Source organism: Tursiops truncatus, chromosome 15, assembly GCF_011762595.2.
Source record: "Tursiops truncatus isolate mTurTru1 chromosome 15, mTurTru1.mat.Y, whole genome shotgun sequence".
Taxonomy (NCBI): Eukaryota; Metazoa; Chordata; class Mammalia; order Artiodactyla; family Delphinidae; genus Tursiops; species Tursiops truncatus.
Window position 1 is genome coordinate 36,685,918 of NC_047048.1, and position 23,812 is coordinate 36,709,729.

At 50.6% G+C, this 23,812-nt stretch overlaps 2 protein-coding genes across 4 annotated transcripts; one reads left to right on the forward strand and one right to left on the reverse strand.

Annotated features, from left to right (window-relative positions):
- Positions 1-1,644: 1,644 nt before the first annotated feature.
- Positions 1,645-3,229, reverse strand: FAHD1 (fumarylacetoacetate hydrolase domain containing 1). The gene has a single exon (XM_004320485.3). It carries the CDS (start codon positions 2,978-2,980, stop codon positions 2,315-2,317), a length of 666 nt encoding a protein of 221 aa, XP_004320533.1. The 5' UTR covers positions 2,981-3,229; the 3' UTR covers positions 1,645-2,314.
- Positions 3,230-3,382: 153 nt separating this feature from the next.
- Positions 3,383-22,469, forward strand: HAGH (hydroxyacylglutathione hydrolase). Of its 3 annotated transcripts, none has more exons than XR_002177049.3 (9): positions 3,383-3,519; positions 6,167-6,342; positions 6,856-6,920; positions 8,972-9,089; positions 10,015-10,123; positions 13,532-13,635; positions 13,941-14,042; positions 21,063-21,171; positions 21,610-21,676. XR_002177049.3 is itself a non-coding variant. In XM_019938850.3 (9 exons), exons 1-9 carry the CDS (start codon positions 3,444-3,446, stop codon positions 22,271-22,273), a joined length of 930 nt encoding a protein of 309 aa, XP_019794409.1. In that variant the 5' UTR covers positions 3,384-3,443; the 3' UTR covers positions 22,274-22,469. The 3 variants fall into 3 exon arrangements, 2 of the variants coding, with proteins under 2 accessions (XP_073648579.1, XP_019794409.1); XM_019938850.3 differs by lacking the exon at positions 21,063-21,171 and adding an exon at positions 22,174-22,469 and having other exon boundaries at positions 3,384-3,519; positions 21,610-21,689; XM_073792478.1 differs by lacking the exons at positions 10,015-10,123; positions 21,063-21,171 and adding an exon at positions 22,174-22,469 and having other exon boundaries at positions 21,610-21,689.
- Positions 22,470-23,812: the final 1,343 nt, after the last annotated feature.

Genomic DNA, 23,812 nt, shown 5'->3' on the forward strand with positions numbered 1-23,812 from the left:
ATAGTTTTACTAATAAACTCTCAATATAAGCATACCCTTGATTCAGCTCTTCCACTATGGGAACCTAGCCAAAGGAAATAACTACTAGCAAATAATTAGAAAATATTTCAATGACCAAAAATGGAGGACTGACTTCATCATATGCAATCACTGAAATGTGCTGACATGAAAAGATACTCACGATATATAGTGAAAAAAGGTTAGAAAAGTGTATGATATGAACAAATTCTATTTAAAAGATCACAATTACATCTGCAGATTTGGAAGAATGTACACCAAATGCTTAATTTGGACTGTCTCTGTGCATATGAAATTTGGGGTGTTTTGGTTTTTAGCTTATACATATTTTCTGAGTCTTCTATAATAAACATCTATTGCTTAAGCATTTGAAAAAAGAAGTGTTATTAAAAGATAAAAGAAGGGAGTTCCTGGGGCTTCCCTGGTGGTGCAGTGGTTGAGAGTCCGCCTGCCGATGCAAGGGACAAGGGTGCGTGGCCCAGTCCGGGAAGATCCAACATGCCGTGGAGCTGCTGGGCCCGTGAGCCATGGCCGCTGAGCCTGTGCGTCTGGAGCCTGTGCTCCGCAGCGGGAGAGGCCACAACAGTGAGAGGCCCGCGTACCGCAAAAAAAAAGAAAAAAAAAAAAGGGAGTTCCCCAGTGGCCTAGTGGTTAGGATTCTGGGCTTTCACTGCTGTGGCCCGGATGTGGCCAAAAAAACAAAACAAAACAAAAAAGATAAAAGATAGTATGACATTTTATAAACAAATCCAACTATGACACTTCCTCATAATAAATTATAAATTGCATAAAGTTTAGGTTGCATAAGACCTAAACATTTGAACTTTCTAATATATCAACTTAAAAGACGCAGCCTGCGTTGTGGTCAAGACTTCAGGTTTTGCACATTTAGAATGGATAAACAAGGTCCTACTGTATAGCACAGGGAGCTATATCCAATCTCCTGGGATAAACCATAGTGGAAAAGAATATTTAAAAAAAATTTTCTATATGTGTAAAACTGAGTCACTTTGCTGTGCAGCAGAGATTGGCACAACATTGTAAATCAACTATACTTCAATAAAAAAAAATACGGAAAAAAAAGACTTCAGGATTTGGTCTTGGGATGGCTGGGTTACATCTTGGCTCTGCCACTTAGCTGAGTGACCATACAGCCAGGCTGGCTAGCTTCTAAATCTGTCTCCGTCTGTGTAACAGGGATGGTAGTAATAATACCACCCTCCAGCTTTGTTGAGGATTAAATAATACGCAGAAAACTCTTGGCACAGTGCCTAGTAGTACTAAGTGCTCAATAAATGTTAGGAGCCAGCAGGTGCCTTCTGTTTAGGCTAACAGCAGGAGCTCCTGCCTGCCTAAGCCTAAAGGACTCCGCCAGGCACTCTGATAGCTGTGTTGTGCATCTCACTTAGCTTTTTGTCAGAGAAGGGAGCAGGTGAGAGCAAAAGCAGCACTCCCAGGCAGTTTGACTTCCCTGAAGCTTCCTTATCGCTGGGTGCGAGGTACAGGTGCTGATTAACTCTGTTAATAAAGCACAGTATTCTGGAGGCCAAAGACCAAGGTCTGAAGCCCCTTAATGAGATGTGTCCCTCCTAACCACTACTGGGGGGAAAAATGTACACTTTTAGGTCACACAAAAGACAGCATATTTATTTGGGAAACAATAGTTTCAAAATTATCTCCCGAACTCAGAATCTATGGGCCAGAATACACACCCTAAGTAAACAAGTGAGGTTTTCATTAATTGCTCACTTATTAAACTTTTAATTAACTATGTGGAGTAGTGTTTTTCCACATTTGCATGATAAGAATCACTTGGAGTGCCAGAGATTGATTCCATTAATTAATATATTAGGCCTGGGATGGCCCAGCAATTTGGAAATTTTTACTTTTACAAATACCTCCAGATGATTTTCATCATCAAGGAACTTTGGGAAACACTGATGAAACGTGCTTTTCCATTTCCTTTGCAGATTTTAAGTCTTGAACACGTGGTCGCAGAATGACCCACTGAAGTCTTATCCGGTCCAGTTTTAGGAAAGGAAAGTAAGTTTTCTGAACATTTGGCTTGTTGTTTCCTAGGAGGCACTGCTTCTCATTTCCATTTCTGGCCCAGCTCTTCTAGATCAGGTTTTTCTCCGACGGTCCATCTTCCTTGAGTTGAGGCATAGCAATCCAATCATTTTTAAAAAATTGGTTTCTCATTAAAGGATTATCACATTAAATAACCTTTTCTTGCTTTTATCTTGTTCCCCTTCCCCCTGAAACGTGTTAAGAAGTTAGGGTGCTTTGGATACACTCAATATTCCGGCTTTTCCACCTTAAATCTCATACTGACGACCCCGTGTATGCCAGCCTGGATCTCATCGTTTTCTTTAACGGGACCCACTCCCTTTGGCGTCCCGGTCAAGATAACATCTCCTTCTTCCAAGGTCATGATCTTTGAAACGTAGCTGATTATGTAGGGGATGGAAAAAATCATGGAGGATGTCTCACCCTCCTGCCTGAGTTCGCCGTTGACCTTGAGCCAGAGCTTCAGGTTGTGAGGGTCAGGGATCTTCTCTTTGGGCACGAACGCGCTGACCGGGCAGGAGGCCGTGAAGCTCTTGGCCAGAGTCCAGGGCAGCCCCTTTTTCTTGCACTCGTCCTGCACGTCCCTGGCGGTCATGTCCAGGCACAGGGCATAGCCGGCCACGTAGCCCATGGCTGCGGCCTCCGGGACGGCGCAGCAGCGCTTGCCCATCACCACGGCCAGCTCGAGCTCGTGGTGCAGGTTGCGGGTGTAGGCGGGCACGAGGACCGGCGAGCCCTCGGGGGCGTAGGCGGTGGACGGCTTCAGGAAGAGCACCGGCTCGCTCAGTGCGGCGCTCTGCATCTCCCTGACGTGGTCTGCGTAGTTCCTGCCCACGCACACGATGTTCTTCCCCCACTCCCAGAAGCGGGACAGCGGTCTGGTGGCAGCCATGCTCCTGCCTGTTGCCCCCCTGAGTCACGTGGACTCTGCCCGGCAGGCCACCGGACGCCGAAGGCTACCCGGAGAGGACCAACTACCTCGGAACGCAGTCCCGCCGACTCCGCCGGGTGCCCAGGAGTCGCGGCGCTCGTCCTCTTGGGAGCGGCTGTCCAGTGGCTGCCTCGGGGCTGACCCGGCCTCGGGACGCGGCCCGCTCCCCGGAGAGAGGCTGAAGTTCTTGCGCAGGTGCCTCTCAGGGGGCCCTCAGATCCGCGGCAGCGGGACGCTAAGGAGGCACCGGTGTGGCCGCGAGCGCTGATTGGCCGAAGGGCGGGGCGAACTGAGGGCACGGGTTTGGGCGCGAGCGCTGATTGGTCGGGGATGGGGCGGCGGGCGCTGGTTGGCCGCGGTTTGCCGTCGCCGGCGTGAAGAGCCCGCCCACCCCTCGCGCCGCAGCCCGCCCTCCGACTCGGTCATGGTGCTGGGCCACTGGCTGCTCGGCTGCCGGACCCTAGCTGCGCTGAGAGCGTCCTGCGCCCGTTGCGGCCTGGGTAGGTGGGCCGGGGCCGCCGCGGGGCCGGACTGGCCGGGATGCCAAGGCGCTGGCCTGACAGGGGCCGGGGCCACGGTGACCGGCTCGTGGGGGCGAGGCGAGGCGAGCCGCCCGGCCGGCGGGTCCTGGCCGGCGTCGTAGCCGGGCTAAAGGCGGTTAGGCCGGCCGCAATCCGTGAGGCGTTCCAGCGCGGGGCCCGCACCGGGGGGGCGGCGGGGAGCCGCTGGGGCTGCCGCGGCTGACGCTGTTTTTTATTGACACAGGATTTTAACCCCTAACTGACGTCGGCAGGCAAGCCGATTGGGGTCGAGAAAAGGCCACACAGCAGTTGAGTCAGACTTTGAGAGGGCTGAAGACAGAGTGGGGTAACTTGTCAGCTGGGGGTTGCTGAAGGATTTGTGCTAGATAAGGAAATGGGTGTTCCAGGGACGCTCGGGAGCCTTGTCATAGGAACCCTGCTTCCCTAAGGTCTGCCTGGCAGCCAGCGAGCGCCCCCATCCTCCTTGACTGCGGCGCCCCATACAAACCCCATTATTTCTAACGCCCAGGGATGATGGAACTGTGCCTGAAGCCGCACAGAATTCTCCACGAAGTGAATCACAGCTTTTCATGTGAGCTGTGGCCGGCAAGAAAAGCCTGGGGCAGAACTGGGTTCTGTGAGCCGTGGGACCCTTGCCCTCTTTGGGTCTCCTATCCCCGCCTCAAAAATGGAGGCGGGGCTTCCCTGGTGGCGCAGTGGTTGAGAGTCCGCCTGCCGATGCAGGGGACGCAGGTTCTTGCCCTGGTCCGGGAAGATCCCACATGCCGCGGAGCGGCTGGGCCCGTGAGCCATGGCCGCTGAGCCTGCACGTCCGGAGCCTATGCTCCGCAGCGGGAGAGACCACAACAGTGAGAGGCCCACGTACCGCAAAAAAAAAAAAAAAAAGGAGGCGATGGGCGCCCTGACCTCCAAGGGCCTGCTCTTCCAGCTGTCAGATTCCATTTTCACTGTGTTACCTCTTGCTTTGTTGGAATATTTTGACTTTGATTTTGAAACCGCCTTTATTTCCTTATATCTTATCTGGCTGATGTAGCAATAGGGGCAGTGGGTTAAGCTGAGTCTTTGGAGCTGGCTAGCAGTTAGCTAAATGACCGCAGAGCCCTAGGTAGGGAGATGAAGCAGAAGGAAGCCATCGTTGGCCACTTCCAGATCTTACTGAGAGCAGTCGAGGTTCTGGAGTGCGCAGTGTGTCACCACTATTAAGGAAAGAGCTGGGTTTTTTCCATTTAGGGAACTCGTCAGAGCATCAGAGCTAAGAGTTTCTGTGTCAGGAGTCAGGCGGGTGGTGGAAGTGGGACTGTAGGGAATCAGCAAGAATGTGGCTGCCCCGTTCAGAGGGGGCGCCAGCCCTTTGATGCCATGCAGAAGGAGGGATCCAGTTCAAGAGAAGCCCAACAAAATGTGTCTCAAGGCTTGGCCTTGACTCTGCTCTGTAGTCCTCCTGGAGCTCGTATGGCACATATCGGGGCTGAGAGGAGGTGGCATAGCACAGAAACCTGATCATGTGAAAATGTTTGTTTTGCCGAGCATGAGGAAAAGGGCCTGGAAAAAGCCCAGCTGGTTGTCAAAAGGAGGACTTAGCTACCTCTGTGTGATCCTTAACGCTGCAATTCAGGCAGTTCCCTGGCCATGGCAGATGAGCTTGAATTCTGTATTAGACGGCCCCAGTGGACGTGGTCTATCAGTCTGTTGGTTGATGCTGCCTGTTCTCTGGATCCCTTTTTTTGGAGAGGTCCCATCCCAGCACCTACCTACTCCAGAATTTCATGGCTGTCTTCTGTCACCTTTTGCAGTTTTAATCCCTTTTACACTAAGATTTAAAGTATTGTTGGGGGCCTTTGGGAATTTTTAGATTGAATAGGAGTTTCATTGTTGAAAACATTTTGGCACCTGTCTCTTGGGCGGAGGATGCTTTGCCCCTTGGTCACTCCCAGCCCACCCTGGCAGCCTTCTTTGGCTCAGTTGGATGGTGATTCTGTATCATGCACACTCGAATCTAGAACAGTTGTGACCAGCTGTCCCATTTCTCAGGCCCCGGGTGGCTTTTGTGCATTATCCAAATTTCGAGTTCCTGCCATTTGAAAGTGGATATTGTTTTCTTTTCTGGCTCGAGACCTGAGAAGGGCTGTGAGTAACTGCACAGGACTCAGGCTCTGTTAGCTTGCAGAGGCAGCCATATGCCGAGGGAAAAGAGCCTGGCCTGGCGCTTTCATTCTTCATGGTCTTTCTCTGAATCAGGTGTGAACAACCCCAGAACTGGCAGTGGTCACATCTGACAAAGGTTTGAATCACAGGGACAGGCTGGCATTTGTGTCCTTTTAGAACCTTTGAAAAAGAAAATAGGGATCCTAAGTCTGAAAGAGCTGATTTCCACAATTATGAACATGAATCGTGTTCTCTGTTTTCCTTACGGATATGGTTAAATGACGCTATCCTCTTCTTTATCAAAGAACTTAGAAAACCTCGTATTTCGAGGCTCACCACGTTGCATCCCTGGGATGTCACTTCCCCGGATGCCTGGACTGCTGGGCCAAGGGCTTGCTTTGAAGTCTCGGCCCAGCGTGGCCTCATGTGGACGCTGACTGGAACCACATTTTGTCTTCAGGTCCAGCCCTGCTGGGAATCTTTCTCCATCACACGGATTTAAGGAAGAGCTTGACCGTGGAGCAGGGCACGATGAAGGTTGAGTTACTGCCTGCTCTGACCGACAATTACATGTACCTGATCATTGATGATGACACCAAGGAGGCTGCCATTGTGGACCCGGTGCAGCCCCAGAAGGTGGGAGGCGAGGCCTCAGCACCAGTTCTTCATCTCCTGATGAGTTTGATAACCACAGTGCCCTTGCAACTTGGCCAAAGCTGAACAGAAATTAATCCATTTGGTTTTTGAAAAACAGTTAAACTAGTGTCCAGCCACCCTGTTACAGGGGCAAAGGGCCAGTGAGAGGGGTGGAAGCGACCAAAGGCTTTGGAGTGGAGAGAAAAGGGCTCCTGTCTGTAGAGTCCCTGGGCAAGAGAAGGAGGAGCCCTTCTCAGTACTTTCTCCTCCTCCTCAGGGCTTTCTGCCCCTTAGTGCTGCCTCTAAGAGTGGCAGTCTCTGCTGGAGGGGCTTTGAGAGGTTGTGGGTGGGACTGAACTGCCGAACAGATCAAGGGAGAAAAAGCCTCCTTGTCACCCTGCTCTCCTGGAGCTGGGGCAAATTGGCAGGCTCCACTGGGCATCACCCTGCAGACTGATGAGCCAGTGCCGGGGTGTGACTGTGGCCTGTGTCCTGCCTCATGTTTGGTTGCAGGTTGTGGAAATGGTGAGGAAGCACGGTGTGAAGCTGACTACAGTGCTCACCACCCACCACCACTGGTAAGTGCTCCAGAGGCCAAACTTCTGTGCCAGCAGAGTTGCTTGGGCCTTACAGCTGTGCCGCGCACACCCCAAGGGGGAGCATCCACCAGGTGGAGGGGGGTGGGGCGCTCGCAGGCTCCCAGGGGTCCCCCCACAGGTGGGAGCCTAGGGGCTCAGAGCCCTGGAAGCCCTTCTTTCCTCCACAGCTGTGAGCTAAGGGTCAGCCCCAGTGGGGTTCTGACGGGGCTTCTGGGCACTAGCCTCTGTGCTGCTGCCCTGTGTCCCTCAGGCCTGGTGATGGGGTCTGGTGACTTGGGGGCTCCAAGGGGAGAGGCTTATGCTGTATATCCTGTGGCCATGGGTGGACCTTTGGCAACATCTTTGAAAGCTCTTGTGCTTGTGTGGTGGGAAATTGGCCTTGATGTCGGGGAATAAACTAGTCTAGACATAAGTGTTTTTGAAAATCAAGCAATCATTTGGAGAGGTTGCGGTTTTTTTGATATTTGAAAGCTAAAGGATGAAAAAAGTTCTTATATTTGGGTCTTAGGACTAGAGTTGCCTGCCCAAGGCCCTTGTGGGTTTTTGAAACTTTTGAGCCTCTTCAAAGCTAGGAAAAAATGTTTATTTGGCTCTGAATTTTCTTTTCCAAATAACTGCCAGAGGGCAGCTAGGACAGCTTTGAACCTGTTCTGTGGCATCTCACGGAGCTTGGGGCGTGTCTTCGGGTAAAAGGACACCTTTCATCTTCTGTGTGGGAGTGTCACGTGGATGTGGTTGGCCAAAGTCTGCTAAGTGTTGGAAACTTGTTGATGTAACTAAGTCGCTGAGAATCTTTGGGGTTGTTTAGCCTCTGGGGTATCAGGTGTTACTTCCTGACTGATTCAGGCCCAAGGATCTGCAGTGACTACTTAGCACAGCCACTCCTTCTCTCAGAAACTCCGCCCCGTGTGGTGCCGAGGCGCCCTTACTCCTCTGGCCTCTGTGGGGCTACACTGGGGGGCTCCACCTCCCCAGCTTTTCACAGTGCGAGTCTCTCTCCCACGGCTTTTCCCACATTGTGATGCCTTATAAATTAAAACAGGCCCCAAACTGAGCTCCAGGGTGTGGCCTGTGCCACCCTCCCACTTATAGGTGGCATTTTCGGGGGTCAGTGATGAGTGTGCTGAGTGCTTGGTGCCAGCTTGTGTGTATCAGCCCCCTGCAGGGCAGGGAGCAGAGGGCTGCCCCCTCTTATCTGTGAGCCCTGCTGTTTCTGGGCCCGTAGGTGAATGTGTAGTGAGGAGCAGGTGTTCCCTGGTGATTGGAAAGCCCTCGCCTCATCCTGGAAAGGCTAATCTTCTGGGCTCAGGACACTCCCAGCCCTGCCCCGAGACCCTGGCAGGGCTTGCACTAGTGTATTTCTTACCCCACAAGGCCAAGGCGTGGAGCTCTTCTCTTGACCTGGGAAGCGTGGGGCACTCCTGGATGAGTTTCCAGGAGGTGCCTCAATGCTGGCTGCACATTCGAGTCACGTGGGGAGGTCATTCCGAGCTGGCCTGTCCCTGGGTGGACAGATCCCCCTCTGGCAGCTGGGCATTGTTTTAGAAGACAGCTTTGCAATCTGCTCGGGGCAGTGGGTCCCATCTGGTCTGTGAATCAGAATCACCTGAGGGCCTTTAAAACTCCTGGGCTGTGGGCTTCCCCAGGCCCACTGCATCAGGATGTGCGTGTGGGAGTCACGCCTTGGCGCTGTTTACAGATCCTCAGGTGACTCTGATGTGCCCAAAGTCTGGGAATCACGGGTGTAGGGATTATCCAGGTGTTTGTGATTTGGTTCATCTGCTCCAGAAGCTTCTGCAGCAAGACGGCAGGGGCACAGAAGTGCCTCTCTTGGGAATGGGGTGTCTGAGGACATTCTTTTTCAGTGGAGCCAAATGACAGACAAGAAGCGAGGATCCTGGGTTGGAAGATGCATTTCTCTTCTGAGAAACATAACTGGGAAAAATAAAAATTCCGTTTGGTTAGGGTGTAAAATCAGGCAAACCCTGTTCATATCGGCAGTAGCCCCAGCTCCCCTTTTTGACTTCCAGGGACCACGCTGGCGGGAACGAGAAGCTGGTCAAGTTGGAACCTGGGTTGAAGGTGTATGGGGGTGATGACCGGATCGGAGCCCTGACTCACAAGGTCACACACCTGTCCACACTGCAGGTGAGGAGTGAATGGAAGGGGCTCAACTGTGGCCCTGCTGGGCTCCAGGCCCTAGAGCCGCCTCCTGCTGGCTGTCCCCTCACTTACCCCAGGAACCCAGAGGGGCAGTCAAGGGCTTAGCTGTGGAGACAGCCTGGCCTGTGCATGGGTGGATGGGCTCTTGGGGCTGCCTGGGCCTGGATAGTCCCTTGTGTTGAGAGCATTGCAAGCAAATCAGTGTGCAGATGGTGACCGGCTGAGGGGAGAAGCTGTATGCATGGTTTTGAGACAGCTGGGGACATTGAAATACGGACTCTATGTGGGATCATATTTGACATCAGTGTTAAATTTCTTGGGTGTTGATAATAGTGAGTTTATATGGGAGGATGTCCTTTTCTCAGGAGATGTAGCTGGAGTGTCTAGGGGCAGTGTGTCAAGATATGTGTGTGTGAACAAAGCAGGTGCCGCACAGGTGGGACCTGTTAGCATTTAGTGACCCAGGTAAAGGGCACACGGATTAATTGTCATTTTAGTTTTTGGTAGGTTTGAACGTTTTTGAAGTAAAGAGTGGGGTGGGGGATGGAGGCAGAGAAGGGAAACAAAACAAAAGGCCAAGCAGCTAAGAAGGAAAACTGTCTTTTCTGGCAAGACGCCTGGTTCAGATTTGGCCTGGTTTTGAGGAGAAAACAAAATCAGCCCTTTCGTTTGCATACCAGCAAACACCGGCTTCCAGGGCGTCTCTGCATCTGGGGTACCCTCAAGGACTGGGTCCTGTGGTCACCAGCAAGACCCATGACTTGCTCAATGGAGCAGTGGTTGTGGAAGCCCACTGGCCCTTAATGGCAGCTCCTGCTGTGGGGCGGGCATGGGGTCTGGGAGAATCTGTGAGCCTTAGGACAGGCTCCCCACACGCAGGGAGCACAGGCCAGTGTGTGCTCTGTTTAAGGTGGGGTCTCTCAACGTCAAGTGCCTGTCGACGCCATGTCACACTTCCGGACACATCTGCTACTTTGTGAGCAAACCCAACAGTCCCGAGCGCCCCGTGGTGTTCACAGGTGAGTATTCAGATGTTTGAGCTGGGGGGTCTGGTGTTCTTTGCAAAGACCCTCTTGGCATAGAGATGGCTTTGCACACCTTTGGGCAGAGCAGCAGAGCATCTCCTGCCAGGCAGACTGTGCTGGGCTCTGTGAGGAGGACCACAGCCCTCAGGGTAGAGCGTGGGACTTGGCTTCAAACACATCCAGGGTACAGGCAGCTGTGGTGGGAATGTGGTGGGGGTGCTACCTCCTCGCGAGGCTGGCCTGAATGCGCCCCTCTGATCCTGGTCATCGTTGTCAGGTGCATGGGGACAGGCCTTTCCTTGAGAGACTCTGCCTGGTGGGGGTGCAGTCCCAGCCCCCACTACGTCCAGCAGCAGACAGGTAGGCAAGTGAGGGGCCAAGGGAGACCCCAAGTGGAGCCAGTCAGACCCGCCTTGTGTGGGGCCTGATCAGTGCTGGGCGCTGCCCCATCCCTCCACGGGCTGTGAGCTGAGTGGGTCTGGCAAAAGCCAGCCCCACGTCAGGGTGTCGCACACGGTGGCCCAAAGAGCTTGGAAGGTGGAGGTGAAGCCCCACCAGCATCGGGCTGTGTGAGTGGCTCTCGATTGGGGCGAGCAGGCCTTTCCAGCAACTGGCGGTGTTTCTCCTTTTGAGAGGAAATGGAAGAATCTTGATGGTGGTTGGGGAACCTGTGAAGCAGAGCAGCCGTGTGACGGTGGGTGTTCAGGGCGGTGTGAACCAGTGGCCGTGGATGGGCACAGAGCAGGCCCCTCTTCCCCCTTAGCTTGTTTAGCGAGTATAAGCAGTTTTCAGTCTTGAGTCTTCCCCAGTTATGTAACAATCATGATATTATAACCGCAGTGAAAGTTTGTTTAAAAATACAACAGCTGAAGCAGTGTGGGCTCCTAGAGTGGGGAAAAGGTGTTGATGGGAAAGCCACATGAGATCAGGGGTGGGGACGCTAGCATGAATGGACACACAGGCCGAATGAGGGGTCACAGGGCCTCTGGACTGTCCCTGCAGCTTGTCTGTAAATCCAAAATTATCTCCAAATCTATTATGTTTATTTTTTAAAATACAGTCATTTTTAGGGTCTTTGCTGCAGTAGCAGGATGTGTGGGCTTTGAGCCGACTGCTGAGTGTGGGCCACGGGCCCCTGGGCATGTTGTGGGAGCCCCTGGCCTCCCGATGGGCCTCGGCAGACAGCGCTTTGGGGCAGGTGGGCTGGCTGCCTGTGCAAGGTGTGACCCCCTCTCTTAAGCACAGTTTCCCCTGCGTCAGTGGTGGGTGTGGGGTCTCCCCCACTGGGTGGTTGTGGGTGTGAGGTGAGGGGTGTGGAACCAGCGCTGGGTCCGGTGAACTCTCACAGCTGCGCTCCTGTCTCTGTCATGCTGCCCGGCCCCTGGGTGTCCGTCTGCCCCCCCGGCAGGGCCTGGGGTTGTGCGGGCCCGTGGCGGTGGCCCCCTTGGACCGCGCTCATGTTAGAAGCCGAGTGCCAGCTGTGGAAGGTGTGGAGGGCTGGTTACCGCCAGGCAGGCCCTGGACCATGTCCTGCACGTGCTGTTCTCTAGTCTGCATGACAGTGGCCGGCAGGGGAGTGCGTTATCTAATTGGTAGCTTTTATACTAAATAGGTGAGAGTCACACAGGGTCCTCAGTGGTGAAGCTGAGCTGCCTGGGGCATCAGCAGTGAGGAGCAGGGGAGCAGGGCAGTCCAGCAGGGCCCCGGCTGGCCTCTGTGTGCATGGCTGAGGAACCTGCAGCGTCCAGAGGTGAGGTGACTGGCAGCTCCAGGCCTCGAGCTCGGATGTGAGTGACCCATGGCCCCACTCCCTTCTCCTCTGGGGTGAGCTGAACAAAGGGAAAAGGATGCAAGCAGAGGAGGTGACAGCCCAGAGAAGGGTGTGCATGTGGCCCTGGGACGTGGTGGGCAGGACTGGGCACCCACAGAGCAGGGGAGGAAGATGGGATGGCTGTCTGGGGGGGCAGGCCTGGAGCAGGGTGCTGTGATGGCACTAGTGGGTTGTCTGTTTGAGAGGTCAGGATCTGGGACCTCAGATTTGGGAACTCATGGCAGTGAGCGCCAGGAGCAGCTCAGGTGGCGGCGGTGGGGAAATGGAGGCTGAAGTCGTTGCTAGAACCATGGCCCAGTGTGCAGGGAGGAGAGGCAAGGCTGGCTCTGTAGAGCCTGGGGGTGGGGCAGCCTGCATAGGGGAGGGATGCCTCCAGGCACTCTTAGCTGGTGGTGAAGATGGAGAGCAGTCAGCGAGAGGCTGGGGGTGCAGGTGAATGGTGGTCCCACTGCCAGGGAGAGACGTGGGGGCCCCCGGGTCTCTCAGTGTCCTGCTGGTTGAGGACATGGCCCCACGGAGGAGGCCCAGGCGGGCTCCCCAGCCCCTGTGGCAGGAGGCCCATGAAATTCCGGTGTGTAAACAGCAGGTACTGCTGGTCCCTGGAGGGAGGACCAGATCCCCCCAGCCTACTGTGCCTGCTCATGGCCTGTCCTCTGGGCTCTCCTTGGCCTCTCATTGGTGCCCAGACCACGAGGTTGAGGGGTCCTTTAGGGCATAGCCCCAGTCCTGCGTGTTGAGGCTTTGCTCACAGGCTACCCAACTCTCTCATCTGTGGTCTTGTTCTGAGGGGACAGTGCTGCACCATGGCCACTGGGTGGGCATTGGCTCCTGCCTGGCCTGGCCTGGAGCTCCCTGGGAAGAGGCCTGGCAAACGCTGGTGGAGGGGGATTGTTGCTCCCTATTGTGGGGTCCCTGGCCCTCCCCCACCTCCCCCACTCCAGGGGCCTGGAGAACAAATGTGCCATGTGTGTCTGCTGGGCATGAAGCCCGTTCTCAGGGAAGAGTCTTGGGGGAGGGAAGCAGCACGTGGAGACCTGGTGGGTGTCAGGTGGAGGTAGGGCTGCGGCAGGAAGGGGGCAAGTCTGGGAGGTGGCAGGTCCGTGTCTCAAGGGCCCATGGGGGCTGTGGTCCCACGTGAGGGGCTCCTGGAGGGTCCAGGCAAGATCATGGGGGTCTTACAGAATGGTGCTGGCTGTTGGGAGTAAGGGAAGTCACAGGAAGGTCTGGCCTGGGAGGGGTCTGCTGGATGGGTGGGGGAAAGGGCTGGGTTTTGGGGATTCTCAGAGCTATGACTGATAGGACTGGGCGGTGAAGGGAGCAGCCAGGGTAACTCTAAGGTTTGGGTCTGAACAGCTGTTTGGGGCCTGGCGGTGCCAGTTAGTGCAACTTGAGGGAAAAGGTTTGGGAAGGGTGGAAACCAGTACTCGTGGGTCATCCCTGGGCCCTTTTGGGGTGGAGGTCAGGTCTGGGGCTGTGGCCCAGTCAGCACAGGGGTCAGGGCAAAGCCCCGGCCCTTGAGGGGGCATGCACTGCTGACAGCCCCTCCAGCTCCACACTGTCCTGTCTTGTAGGCGACACATTGTTTGTGGCTGGCTGCGGGAAGTTCTACGAGGGGACAGCGGATGAGATGTACAAAGCCCTGCTCGAGGTCCTGGGCCGGCTCCCTCCAGACACGGTAGGTGGTGCCCCACCCGCTCGCTCACCCGGTGGTGGGAGGACCCTGCTGGCTCTCCCCATTGGGGTCTCCCCTGCATCTTGGGAGGAGCAGGAGGGTAGAGGCATTGCTTCTGGAAGTGTGTTTTTTTCTTTAAGCATACTTTTCATTGTCATTTAACATACACGCAAGACGTGTCCTTGTCCTGAGGGACGTCTCGTGGGTGCTGCCCCCAGGACCAGCCAGGTCCCTCACACCCGTCTCTGAGGGGCTGAGGGTGGGTTAATGAGTCTCCTCAGAGCTGGCGGGCTTGGCTTTTTCCCCAGAGAGTATACTGTGGCCACGAATACACCATCAACAACCTCAAGTTTGCTCGCCATGTGGAGCCCAGCAATGCTGCCATCCAGGAGAAACTGGCCTGGGCCAAGGTGAGCGTGATGCACTTGGGCGCGTCCTGGGGTCAGGCACCGTGATGCCACTTTCCCAGGAGCACGGAGTTCATGGTGCCCGCTTCAGAGTGGGCAGAAAGTGCTCCTCCGGGCAGTGGGCGAGGCGGGGTTTAGACAGCCCAGCTTGGAGCAAGAAGCCCTGGTTGTCTGCTTAAGATCCTTTCTGACTCTGTGGGTCAGGGCTGGGCTTGGGATTCTGCATTTTCAACAAGTGCCCAGGTGAGGCTGAAGCAGCAGGTCCCAGCCCTTCCCTGCTGTCTGTGGGCAGTGGATTCACCCTAGAGGCTGCTTGTCTGAAAGGCATTTATTTCAGACACGGCCCCCAACATGCCCCGTGGCTCGGCCCAGGGGTTGGCGTGTTGTCCTGGAGGCATCTTCTGTGGGGGGGTTTGGAAACGCTGCTGTAGGCAGCTGGGCTGAGGACGTTCTCCTGGACTCAGGTGTCTGTGTTCAGTCACTGAGAAATGGTGCTGGTAAGAAACACACACACCTGGGAGTCCTCAGGTGCTGGGCTCCCTTCTGAGTTCAGTGAGGAATGGTCTCATAGGTTTTTTTTTTTCATAAGTCACCTGTTTTTGTCAAGAATCTTTATCAATTTTGCGAGGTGGGCTTGCAAAATAATACTTATAAAAATTCAGACACTACCGTAATAGGTTGATAAATGTTATTCCTTTTTTTTTTTTTACAGTGTGCACATAAGAATACTTAATATAAAAAACTCATCCTGTGTGTTATTTTGTGGCTTCCTTGTCACTTAATAATGGGTCTTAGTGCTCTTTCCATAGCAGTCCAAACATATTGAGCTTATTCTTTTCACAGTCATCTGCTTAAGGATAATTTACATACGATAAAACATACCTGTTTTAAGTGAGCATTATACAGTTTGAATTTTGACAGTATATGCTCCTGTGTCAGCCCCACCACAATCAAGATAGAGAACATTTCCACTATCGTAGAAGGTTCCTTGCCCCTCCCCATTCCGTCCCCAACTACTGATCTGCTTTCTGTCACTATAAATTACTCTTTTCTAGATTTTCCTATAAACAGAATCACACAACATTACTCTGTTGTATCTGGCTCTTTTTACTCTGCAGGTTTTCGAGATTTTTTAATTTCTGAGTAGTATCTTATATGGACATACTACAATTTGTTTATCCACTCATCTGGACTCTTGGGTAGTTCCCAGTTTTTTGCTATTTTAAATAAAATTACTGTGAACGTTTGTGTGCAGGTCTTTGTGTGGACACATGTTTTCATTGCTTGTGGGAACATACCTAAGAGTGTAATTGCTGGGTTGTGTGGTAAGTGTATGTTTAACTTTTAAGAAACTACCAACCTGTTTTCCAATTAGTTGTACTATTTGGAATCCTCACTAGCAATGCGTGAGTTCCAGGAGATCCACATGCTCACCAACACTTGGTATTGCTGATCTTTTAAATTTTAGCCATTCTAATAGGTGTGTCGTGGTAGCTTGTAGTTTTTAAGTTTCCATTTCTCTCATGGCTAAAGTTGTAAGAATTCCTTATACATTCTGGAAACAAGTCTTTGTCAGATATATATCTCAAATATTTTATCCCAGTTTGTGGCTTGCCTTGCCATTTTCTTAACAGTGTCTTTCAAAGAATAAAAGTTTATACTTTTGGTAAAGTTTAGTTTATTAATTTTTTCTTTTATGGTTTTTGTGTCCTAAGAAATCTTTGCATAACCCTACATCACAAAGACTTTGTTCTCTGTTTTCTCCTAGCAGTTGTATAGTCTTAGCTTTTATGTTTATATAAATTTATGTTTAGGTCAGTGATCCACTTCAAGTTAATGTTTGTGGTGTAAGGTAAGGGTAGAAGTTCTTTTTTGCATATTGACATCTAGTTGCTCAGCACCATTAGATGAAAAGACTTGCCTTTCTTCATTGGCATCTTTACTGAATAAAATGGACCATGTGGGCATGAATCTACTTCTGGACTCTATTCTGTTCCATTGATCTACATGACTTATTCTTGCATCAGTAGTACTGTCATGATCACTGTAGCTTATGGTAAGTCTAAGAATCAGGTAGTATAAATCCTCTAACTTTATTCCTTTTTGAAATTCATTTTGGCTCGTCTAAGTCCTTTACATTTTCATGTAAATTTTAGGATCATCCTGTTAATTTCTACAAAAAAGTCAGCTTGGCTTTTGATTGTGTTGTAACAAAAGATTTGGAGAGACTTGAGATCCTAACAATATGGCGTCTTTCCATAAATATGATATAGCCTTACATTTATTAAGGTCTTTAGTTTTTCTCAGCAGTGTTTTGTAATTTTTGGTGTTAAAGATCTTGCACATATTGTTAAATGTATCCCTAAAGACTTCATGGTTTTAGATTTTATTCTAAATGATTATTGATAGTCTTCAGAAATACAATTGATTTTTGTATTTTGACCTTGTTTCCTTGTGACCTTGCTTAACTCATTTTAGTCTAGCATCTTTTTCATAGATTCCTTAGCACACAATCATGCCATCAATATTAAGATAGTTTTATTTCGGGCTTTCCTGGTGGCGCAGTGGTTGAGAGTCTGCCTGCCGATGCAGGGGACACGGGTTTGTGCCCCAGTCCGGGAAGATCCCACATGCCGCGGAGCGGCTGGGCCCGTGAGCCATGGCCGCTGAGCCTGTGTGTCTGGAGCCTGTGCTCCGCAACGGGAGAGGCCACAACAGTGAGAGGCCCGCATACCGCAAAAAAAAAAAAAAAAAAAGTTTTATTTCTTCCTTTCCGGTCTGTATGCCTTTTAATTATTTTTCTTGCCTTGTTGCACTGGCTAAGATCGTCAGGACAGTGTTAAGTAGACATGGTGAGAGTGGACACCTTTGGCTTGTTCCCAGTCTTAGGGGGAAAGCATTTAGTCTTTCACCATTAAGTATGATATTTGCTGTGAGTTTTTTGTAAGTCTTCTTTATCAAGTTGTTGAAGTTCACATATATTCCTGGTTTTCTGAGAGTTTTTGTCATGAGTGGGGTGTTGAATTTTGTCAAATGATTTTTCTTCATCTATTATGTAATCATACATTATTTTTCTCCCTTACTCTTTTAATCTGGTGAAGTATATCACTTGGTTTCAAATGTTAAACCAACCTTGCTTTCTGGATAAACCTTAGTCATGGTGTCTATTTTTGTGTCTGTGTTCATAAGGGATATTGGTCTGTAGTTTTATTTTCTTGTAATGTCTTTGTCTAATAGGGTAATGCTGGCCTCATAAAATGAGTTAGAAGTGCTTCCTCCTATTTTCTGAAAGAGTTTTTCTATGATTGTTATTATTTCTTCCTTTAGTGTTTGTTAGAATTCACTGACATAGCATTCTAGACGTTGAATTCTTTTTTGTGGAAAGATTTTTTTGTTATGAATTATGAGACATAATTCATAAAGACATATGAATTAATGTCTTTAATTTGTGTGGGGCTGTTAGATTTTTATATTTTCTTGAGTCAGTTTTGTTAGCAACTAGTATCTTCAAGGAATTTGTCCATTTCATCAAGGTTTTCAAATTTACTGGCATAGTTTTCATAGTTTCCCTTTTTATTATCAAGCTTGTTGAGGTTTAGTTCACATGTAATAAATTGCATCCATTTGAAGTGAACAATTGAGTGAATTTTGACAGACGTATATACCAATTAAACAACTCCCACTATATTTAAGATACATAACATTTCCATCACCCCCCAGAACTTCCTCATGCCTCATTTTCTCTGCCCTGCTCCAGTATGCCATTAGAACTTAGTTCACATTTTCTAGAACTTCATATAAATGGAACTATACAGTATGTACTCTTTCATCTTTTTTTACTCAGCAGAATGATTTTGAGATTCATTCATGTTGCTACATGTATCAGTTCATTCCTTTTCACTGCCAGGTAGTATTCCTTTGTTTGGTTATACCACATTTTGTTTATCCATTCACCTGTCAATAGACATTTGTGTTTCTAGTTATTGGCCATTGTGAATAAAGCTGCTATGAACGTTTGTGTACAAGTCTTTGTGTGACATATGTTTTAATTACTCTTGAGTAAATATCTAGGAGTGGAATGGCAGGGTTGTATTAGGTGTATGTATTAAGTCGAAACTTGTTCAGTCTTTTTTAAAATTTATTTTATTTTTAATTTTTGGCTGCATTGGGTCTTTAGTTGCGGCACATGGGATCTTTCATTGCAGTGCGCGGGCTTCTCTCTGGTGGCAGGGGGGTTTTCTCTCTGTAGTTGTGGCGCATGGGCTTCAGAGCACATGGGCTCTGTAGTTCGCGGCATGTGGGGCTCTCTAGTTGAGGCGCACAGGCTCAGTAGTTGTGGCGCACGGGCTTAGTTGTCCCATGGCATGTGGGTCCTTAGTTCCCTGACCAGGGATCAAACCCACATCCCCTGCATTGCAGGACGGATTCTTTACCACTGGACCACCAGGGAAGTCCCAAGTTGAAACTTGTAAAGAAACTGCCAGGCTGTTTTCTAAAGAGCGAATGTATTGTTTTACATTCCCACCAGCAAAGTATGCGAGTTCCAGGTGTTCCACATCCTCAACAACACTTGGTATTGTCTGTCTTTTTAATTTTAGTCATTTTAATGGGTGTGTAGTAGTGTTTCATTATGGTTTTAATTTGCAGTTCCCTAGTGCCTAATAATGTTGAACATCTTTCCATGTGCCTGTTGGCCATTTTGTGAAGTGTTTGTTCAGATTTTTTGCCTATTTAAAAAACTGGATTGTCTTATTATTGAATAATGTTTTTTTTTTTAAGTATAGGTACAAGTCCTTTTTCAGATATGTGTATTGTGAATAGTTTCTCCCATTCTGTGACTTGCCTTTTGTTTTCTCAACAGTGTCTTTTGAAGAGCAAACATTTTAAATTCTGATGAAGTCCAGCATATTAATTTTCTTTTGTGGTTCATACTTTTTATCTCCCATCTAAGAAATCTTTGCTTTTGCCAAGGTCAAAGAAACCTCCTGTGTTTTCTTTTGGAACCTTTATAGTTTTAGCTTTTACTGTTAGATCAATATGACTTAAACCGCCAACCCCCCTGCCGCCCACTGCCAATATTTGTTGGATCTGTAGTAATTGCCCCTCTTTCATTTCTGATGTTGCCAATTTTTTTCATTGTTCTTATCAATTTTGTTGATCTTTTAAAAGCATAACTTTTGCCTTAATTTTCCTTGTTTGTTTTTCCATTGCACTGATTTCTGTTCTTAAAAAGATAAAGTTTAAAAAACTCTTTCCTTCTACTTACTTTGGATTTGCTTTGTTCTTCCTTTTTTTTGGCGGTACGCGGGCCTCTCACTGTTGTGGCCTCTCCCGTTGCAGAGCACAGGCTCCGGATGCGCAGGCTCAGCGGCCATGGCTCACAGGCCTAGCTGCTCCGCGGCATGTGGGATCTTCCCGGACTGGGGCACAAACCCATGTCTCCTGCATTGGCAGGCGGACTCTCGACCACTGCGCCACCAGGGAAGCCCTATAGATTCTTAGTATGGAACCCAAGGTCATTGATTTTATTTTTTAATAAAAATAATTATTTTTATAATTATTAGCTTAGTTGCTCCATGGCATGTGGGATTTTCCCAGACCAGGGCTCAAACCCATGTCCCCCTGCATTGGCAGGCAGATTCTTAACCACTGTGCCACCAGGGAAGTCCCAGTCATTGATTTTAGATCTTTTTTCTTTTCTAATATAAGCACTTAAAGCTAAAAACTTACCCCCAAGTACTGCTTTTAGCAGCACAAATTTTGACATGTTTTATTTTCATTATCTTCAATTTGAAATATTTTAATATATCCCTTGTGATTTCTTCTTTGACACCTAGGTTATACTGAACTGTGTTAAACTGTTTTTTAGCCTTTTCAACTTTTTATTATGAAAATTTTCACACATACAGAAAAGATGAAAGAATTTTATAGTGAACAGTCATATACCTAACACCTTTCTAGTAACATTTTACTAATTTTATCACTGCCTATTTATCCATCTTACTTTCATTCTTTTTAATAAGTAAAACATACTAATGTGTGGATGTCAACTGTAAATCATTTTACCAATACAATTAGGGAGAACAGTTAGACTTTCCAACATTTTTGCTCTTATAAATTGTGCTACAGTGAACAACATCCTCAAATGTAAGTCTTTACATTTGTGTGCTTCATACTTCTGTAGGAAAAGTCTCTGCATGTTAACGCTTATCTTAATAGATAATCCAAAAGGTTATGACAGTTTACACTCCCCCAACTATGCCTACAAGGACCTGTTTTAAAATTATCCTTAGAATAATTCAGTGGTTTTCTTCCTTCATAAAAGGTGGAGGAAGATTTCTTAGGAGGAGTGAGAATATCGGAGGAAGTGCAGGGAATATTATAAAACATTCTATGCTTGATTTCACCAGAAGGGAAAGTTCAGAGATTAGCAATAAGCCTTCATCTTTTTTTTAAAAAAATAATTTTTGGGCTGTGTTGGGTCTTCGTTGCTGCACGGGCTTTCTCTACCTGCGGTGAGCGGGGACTACTCTTCATTGTGGTGCGCAGGCTTCTCATTTTGGTGGCTTCTCTTGTTGTGGAGCATGGGCTCTAGGCACATGGGCTTCAGTAATTGTGGTGCGCAGGCTCAGTAGCTGTGGCGCACGGGCTTAGTTATTCCGCATGTGGGATCTTCCCGGACCAGGGCTCAAATCTGTGTCCCCTGCACTGGCAGGCGGATTCTTAACCACTGCACCACCAGGGAAGTCCCTAAGCCTTCATCTTGACCTCCCACCAGACTCCAACTTGACCCACCTCCAGCGGTTAAAGGATTACTTCTCGATGCCACTGCTCACAGTGTGGGTGGGATTGGGACCTTTGGGTCTGAGGGCCCCTGATGGTCAGGAAGCCTGGGTGTGGGTGCTGACAGTGGCTGTCCAATCACTGGCCCTGTGGCCCTCAGGGTGAGCCCAGCAGTAGCAGGGCAGGGGCTGTGGGCAGGGTGGAAACCCCCAGCTGTTAACTCTGACCTCCTTCCTGTAGGCATTTCTATAGGAGTGAACAGTTGGCCAGATGTCCCAGTATGCGTCTTCTCTCCGCCTGCCCTGGTCAGTGTTGATTAGAAGCAAGGCCATCCTGGTCCTGAGTGGAGGTGACAAGCTGCCTGAACACCCTGTGATGAGAGCTGCCCTCTGGGGGGCTGTCACCGCAGGGGAGGGACCCCGGGAACCTGTTGCCTTGCTGTTCTTCCTGGCAGTGAGGTGCTCACGACCCACATGCTGTCTTGGGGGTAGGGCTATGTTTTCTTCTTTTCTGTCTTCTGCATTTTTGCTAGTTATGACTTCTGTATTAATGAAAAGAAAGCTCCTTGTGCCCCTGCACCTCCAAGACAGCAAGGGAAGGAGAGAGGTTGTTGGTGGCAGCTGGAGCACTCACATCTCTTCTCCGCGGGCGGGGAAGGGCCTGTCCTGGTACTGACCCACTGCTCACTTTATCTTCTCAGTCGGACGACATTGGAAGACCATTAGGAGGCTTTTTGAAGTGTCAGCTTTAGAAGTTTCCGCATTAAAGGGACCCACTTTTCTTGCAGGAGAAGTACAGCATCGGGGAGCCCACAGTGCCATCCACCATTGCAGAGGAGTTCACCTACAACCCATTCATGAGAGTGAGGTGAGGGAGCGGGTCCCACGCTGTCCTCGGGCATCTCCGCCTCCACCACCCCGACTCCTGAAGAGCCCGGGTGGGAGAGGAGGCTGCCCTGAAATCTCTGTTTAAAGTGTTGCCAAAGAATGAGACATCTCTTCTTAAAGGGGGACGCTTTTCTTGACGCCCTGGCTAGGGTGTAGGGTCCTTTCTGACCCTGGAGTCTGGATCCATAGGTGGACGAGACTTGTGCTTGGGGAGCCTCTAGGCGCTGGGCAGTGCCGGATGCCAGCGTGGAGTTGGTGTCCCCGCTTTCCAGGTCACCAGCAGGACTGGCTCGGCCAGCATGTTTCCCACAGTTAGAAACACCTGAGTTGGCCGTTGGCTGTCACACTTCATTTTTAAGAACGTCCCGCCTCCTACAGGCTCTTTTCTTCCCTGGTGCCATGGGAGGGGTGGTGGGTCCGCGGGTGCAGGGTGCGGCCTGCAGCCTGGTGCTTGGCTTCCGCAGGGAGAAGACTGTGCAGCAGCATGCAGGTGAGACGGACCCTGTGACCACCATGAGGGCCATCCGCAAAGAGAAGGACCAGTTCAAGGTGCCGCGGGACTGAGGTGGCTGCGGGGCCTGGGTGTCCAAGGCTGCTGCTGCAGCTGCGGCCACCTTCAACCACATTTGGGTATTCAGATGTGTTAGGTGAATTTCTGGCTAGGAGTGCAGGAAATTCAGTCACAGTTTAATTTTAAATTAATTTCAGAGCATTTTGCTTGTGTTATCAAATGTTCTAATACATATTTATAAGAGAAGAAGTTTAGAAAGTGTTTATTCCCGGAAGCTCTGCTTGCAGACTGTGTTGTCTCCAGCCTTTCCATGGGGCCCCCATAGTTGCCGTGTGAGCCCCCATATGATGCCCCAGTAAGAGTCGTACCCGCCCTGCCCCCGGTGAGGCCGGCACGCCCTGGTTCAAAGTCTGTGCTTACCAGAAGAAGGCCCCTGGGAGGGGCACACTCCCCTTACCTGGCATCGTCCCCTCCCTCTCCTACCCCCTCCCCCAGCTACCTCTAGAGGAAGTCATTCTCTAATGTTTGATGACATCATCATGTTCTCGTGTCTGTGTTGATGTGCAGTGGAATTCCAGGGCCGGGCAGGCCCAGAGCACCTACCTGGGCTGGGGTGATGCTGAAGAGCTGCCTCCAGTGTGGGGCTGGGTCTGGGGGCTTGGGCAGGGAGAGTACAGGCTGGGAGGCTGTGGCATGTGGTACCCGAGGAGCTCCAAGCTCTGCATACTCGTCCCTGTAAAGGCTGGCCAGTTCTGGGGATGTTCCTAGGAACCAGTGTGGGGCACTGTGCCTCGTGTGGGCAGAGGAGCTGACGGGAGGGATCTGTGTGCGGTGAGGATGCCCTGGGCGCCTATGTGGCGTCAGCACCACTGCTGGCACTGCGCCGCCCCTGCTTGGGGGCGGGCCTCTTGGGCCCCTGGCAGGGAGAGGCCCCGAGTCCTTCCTCCTGGTGGCAGTGTGCAGGGAGCCTGCTGTTGAGATTGTGATGTGGTGTCCCTGCTCTGTAGCTGTTCCTTCTGCTCTTGGTTGGCCATCCTGGGAACTGGCTCCTCTCCTGCAGTCTCAGGCTGGTCCTGGTTACCCCGCCTCACATCTCAGGCAGAGCCGGCGGGAGGTCCGAGCTGGGGGGATGGGGAGGGTGGGCCCAGAGGGTCACGGGGGCATCCAGGGCCCCGAGGCGCGAGGAGGACAGGATGAGACTGGGGAACGGTGGGGGCAGGAAGGGCTGCGGGGAGCCCTCCCAACTAACGCATTTCTGGATCTGGAGATTCTCCATATTGCCTTGGTCTGTGATGAGAACAGACCCAGGGTCTGTGAGGCTCTGCTTGCTGAGCCGGGTGCTCAAGTCTTTGGGTCTCACCTGATGTGGTGATGCTCACTGAACACTTCCTGTCCAGCTGAGGCCCGCTGCTGCTGCTGTTGATGTCACCCCCCTGTACGCCTCATACAGATGGGTCATGATGCAGCGTGGTTGTCGCCGCCCCCCTGGATTCCTCAGGTCCCTGTCCTGGCCAAGCATGGGCCCGTGTCACTCCGCAGCTGCCTGTGTGGGCTTCTCCAAAGACGATGATGTTCTAGGTGGAACCAAAGCT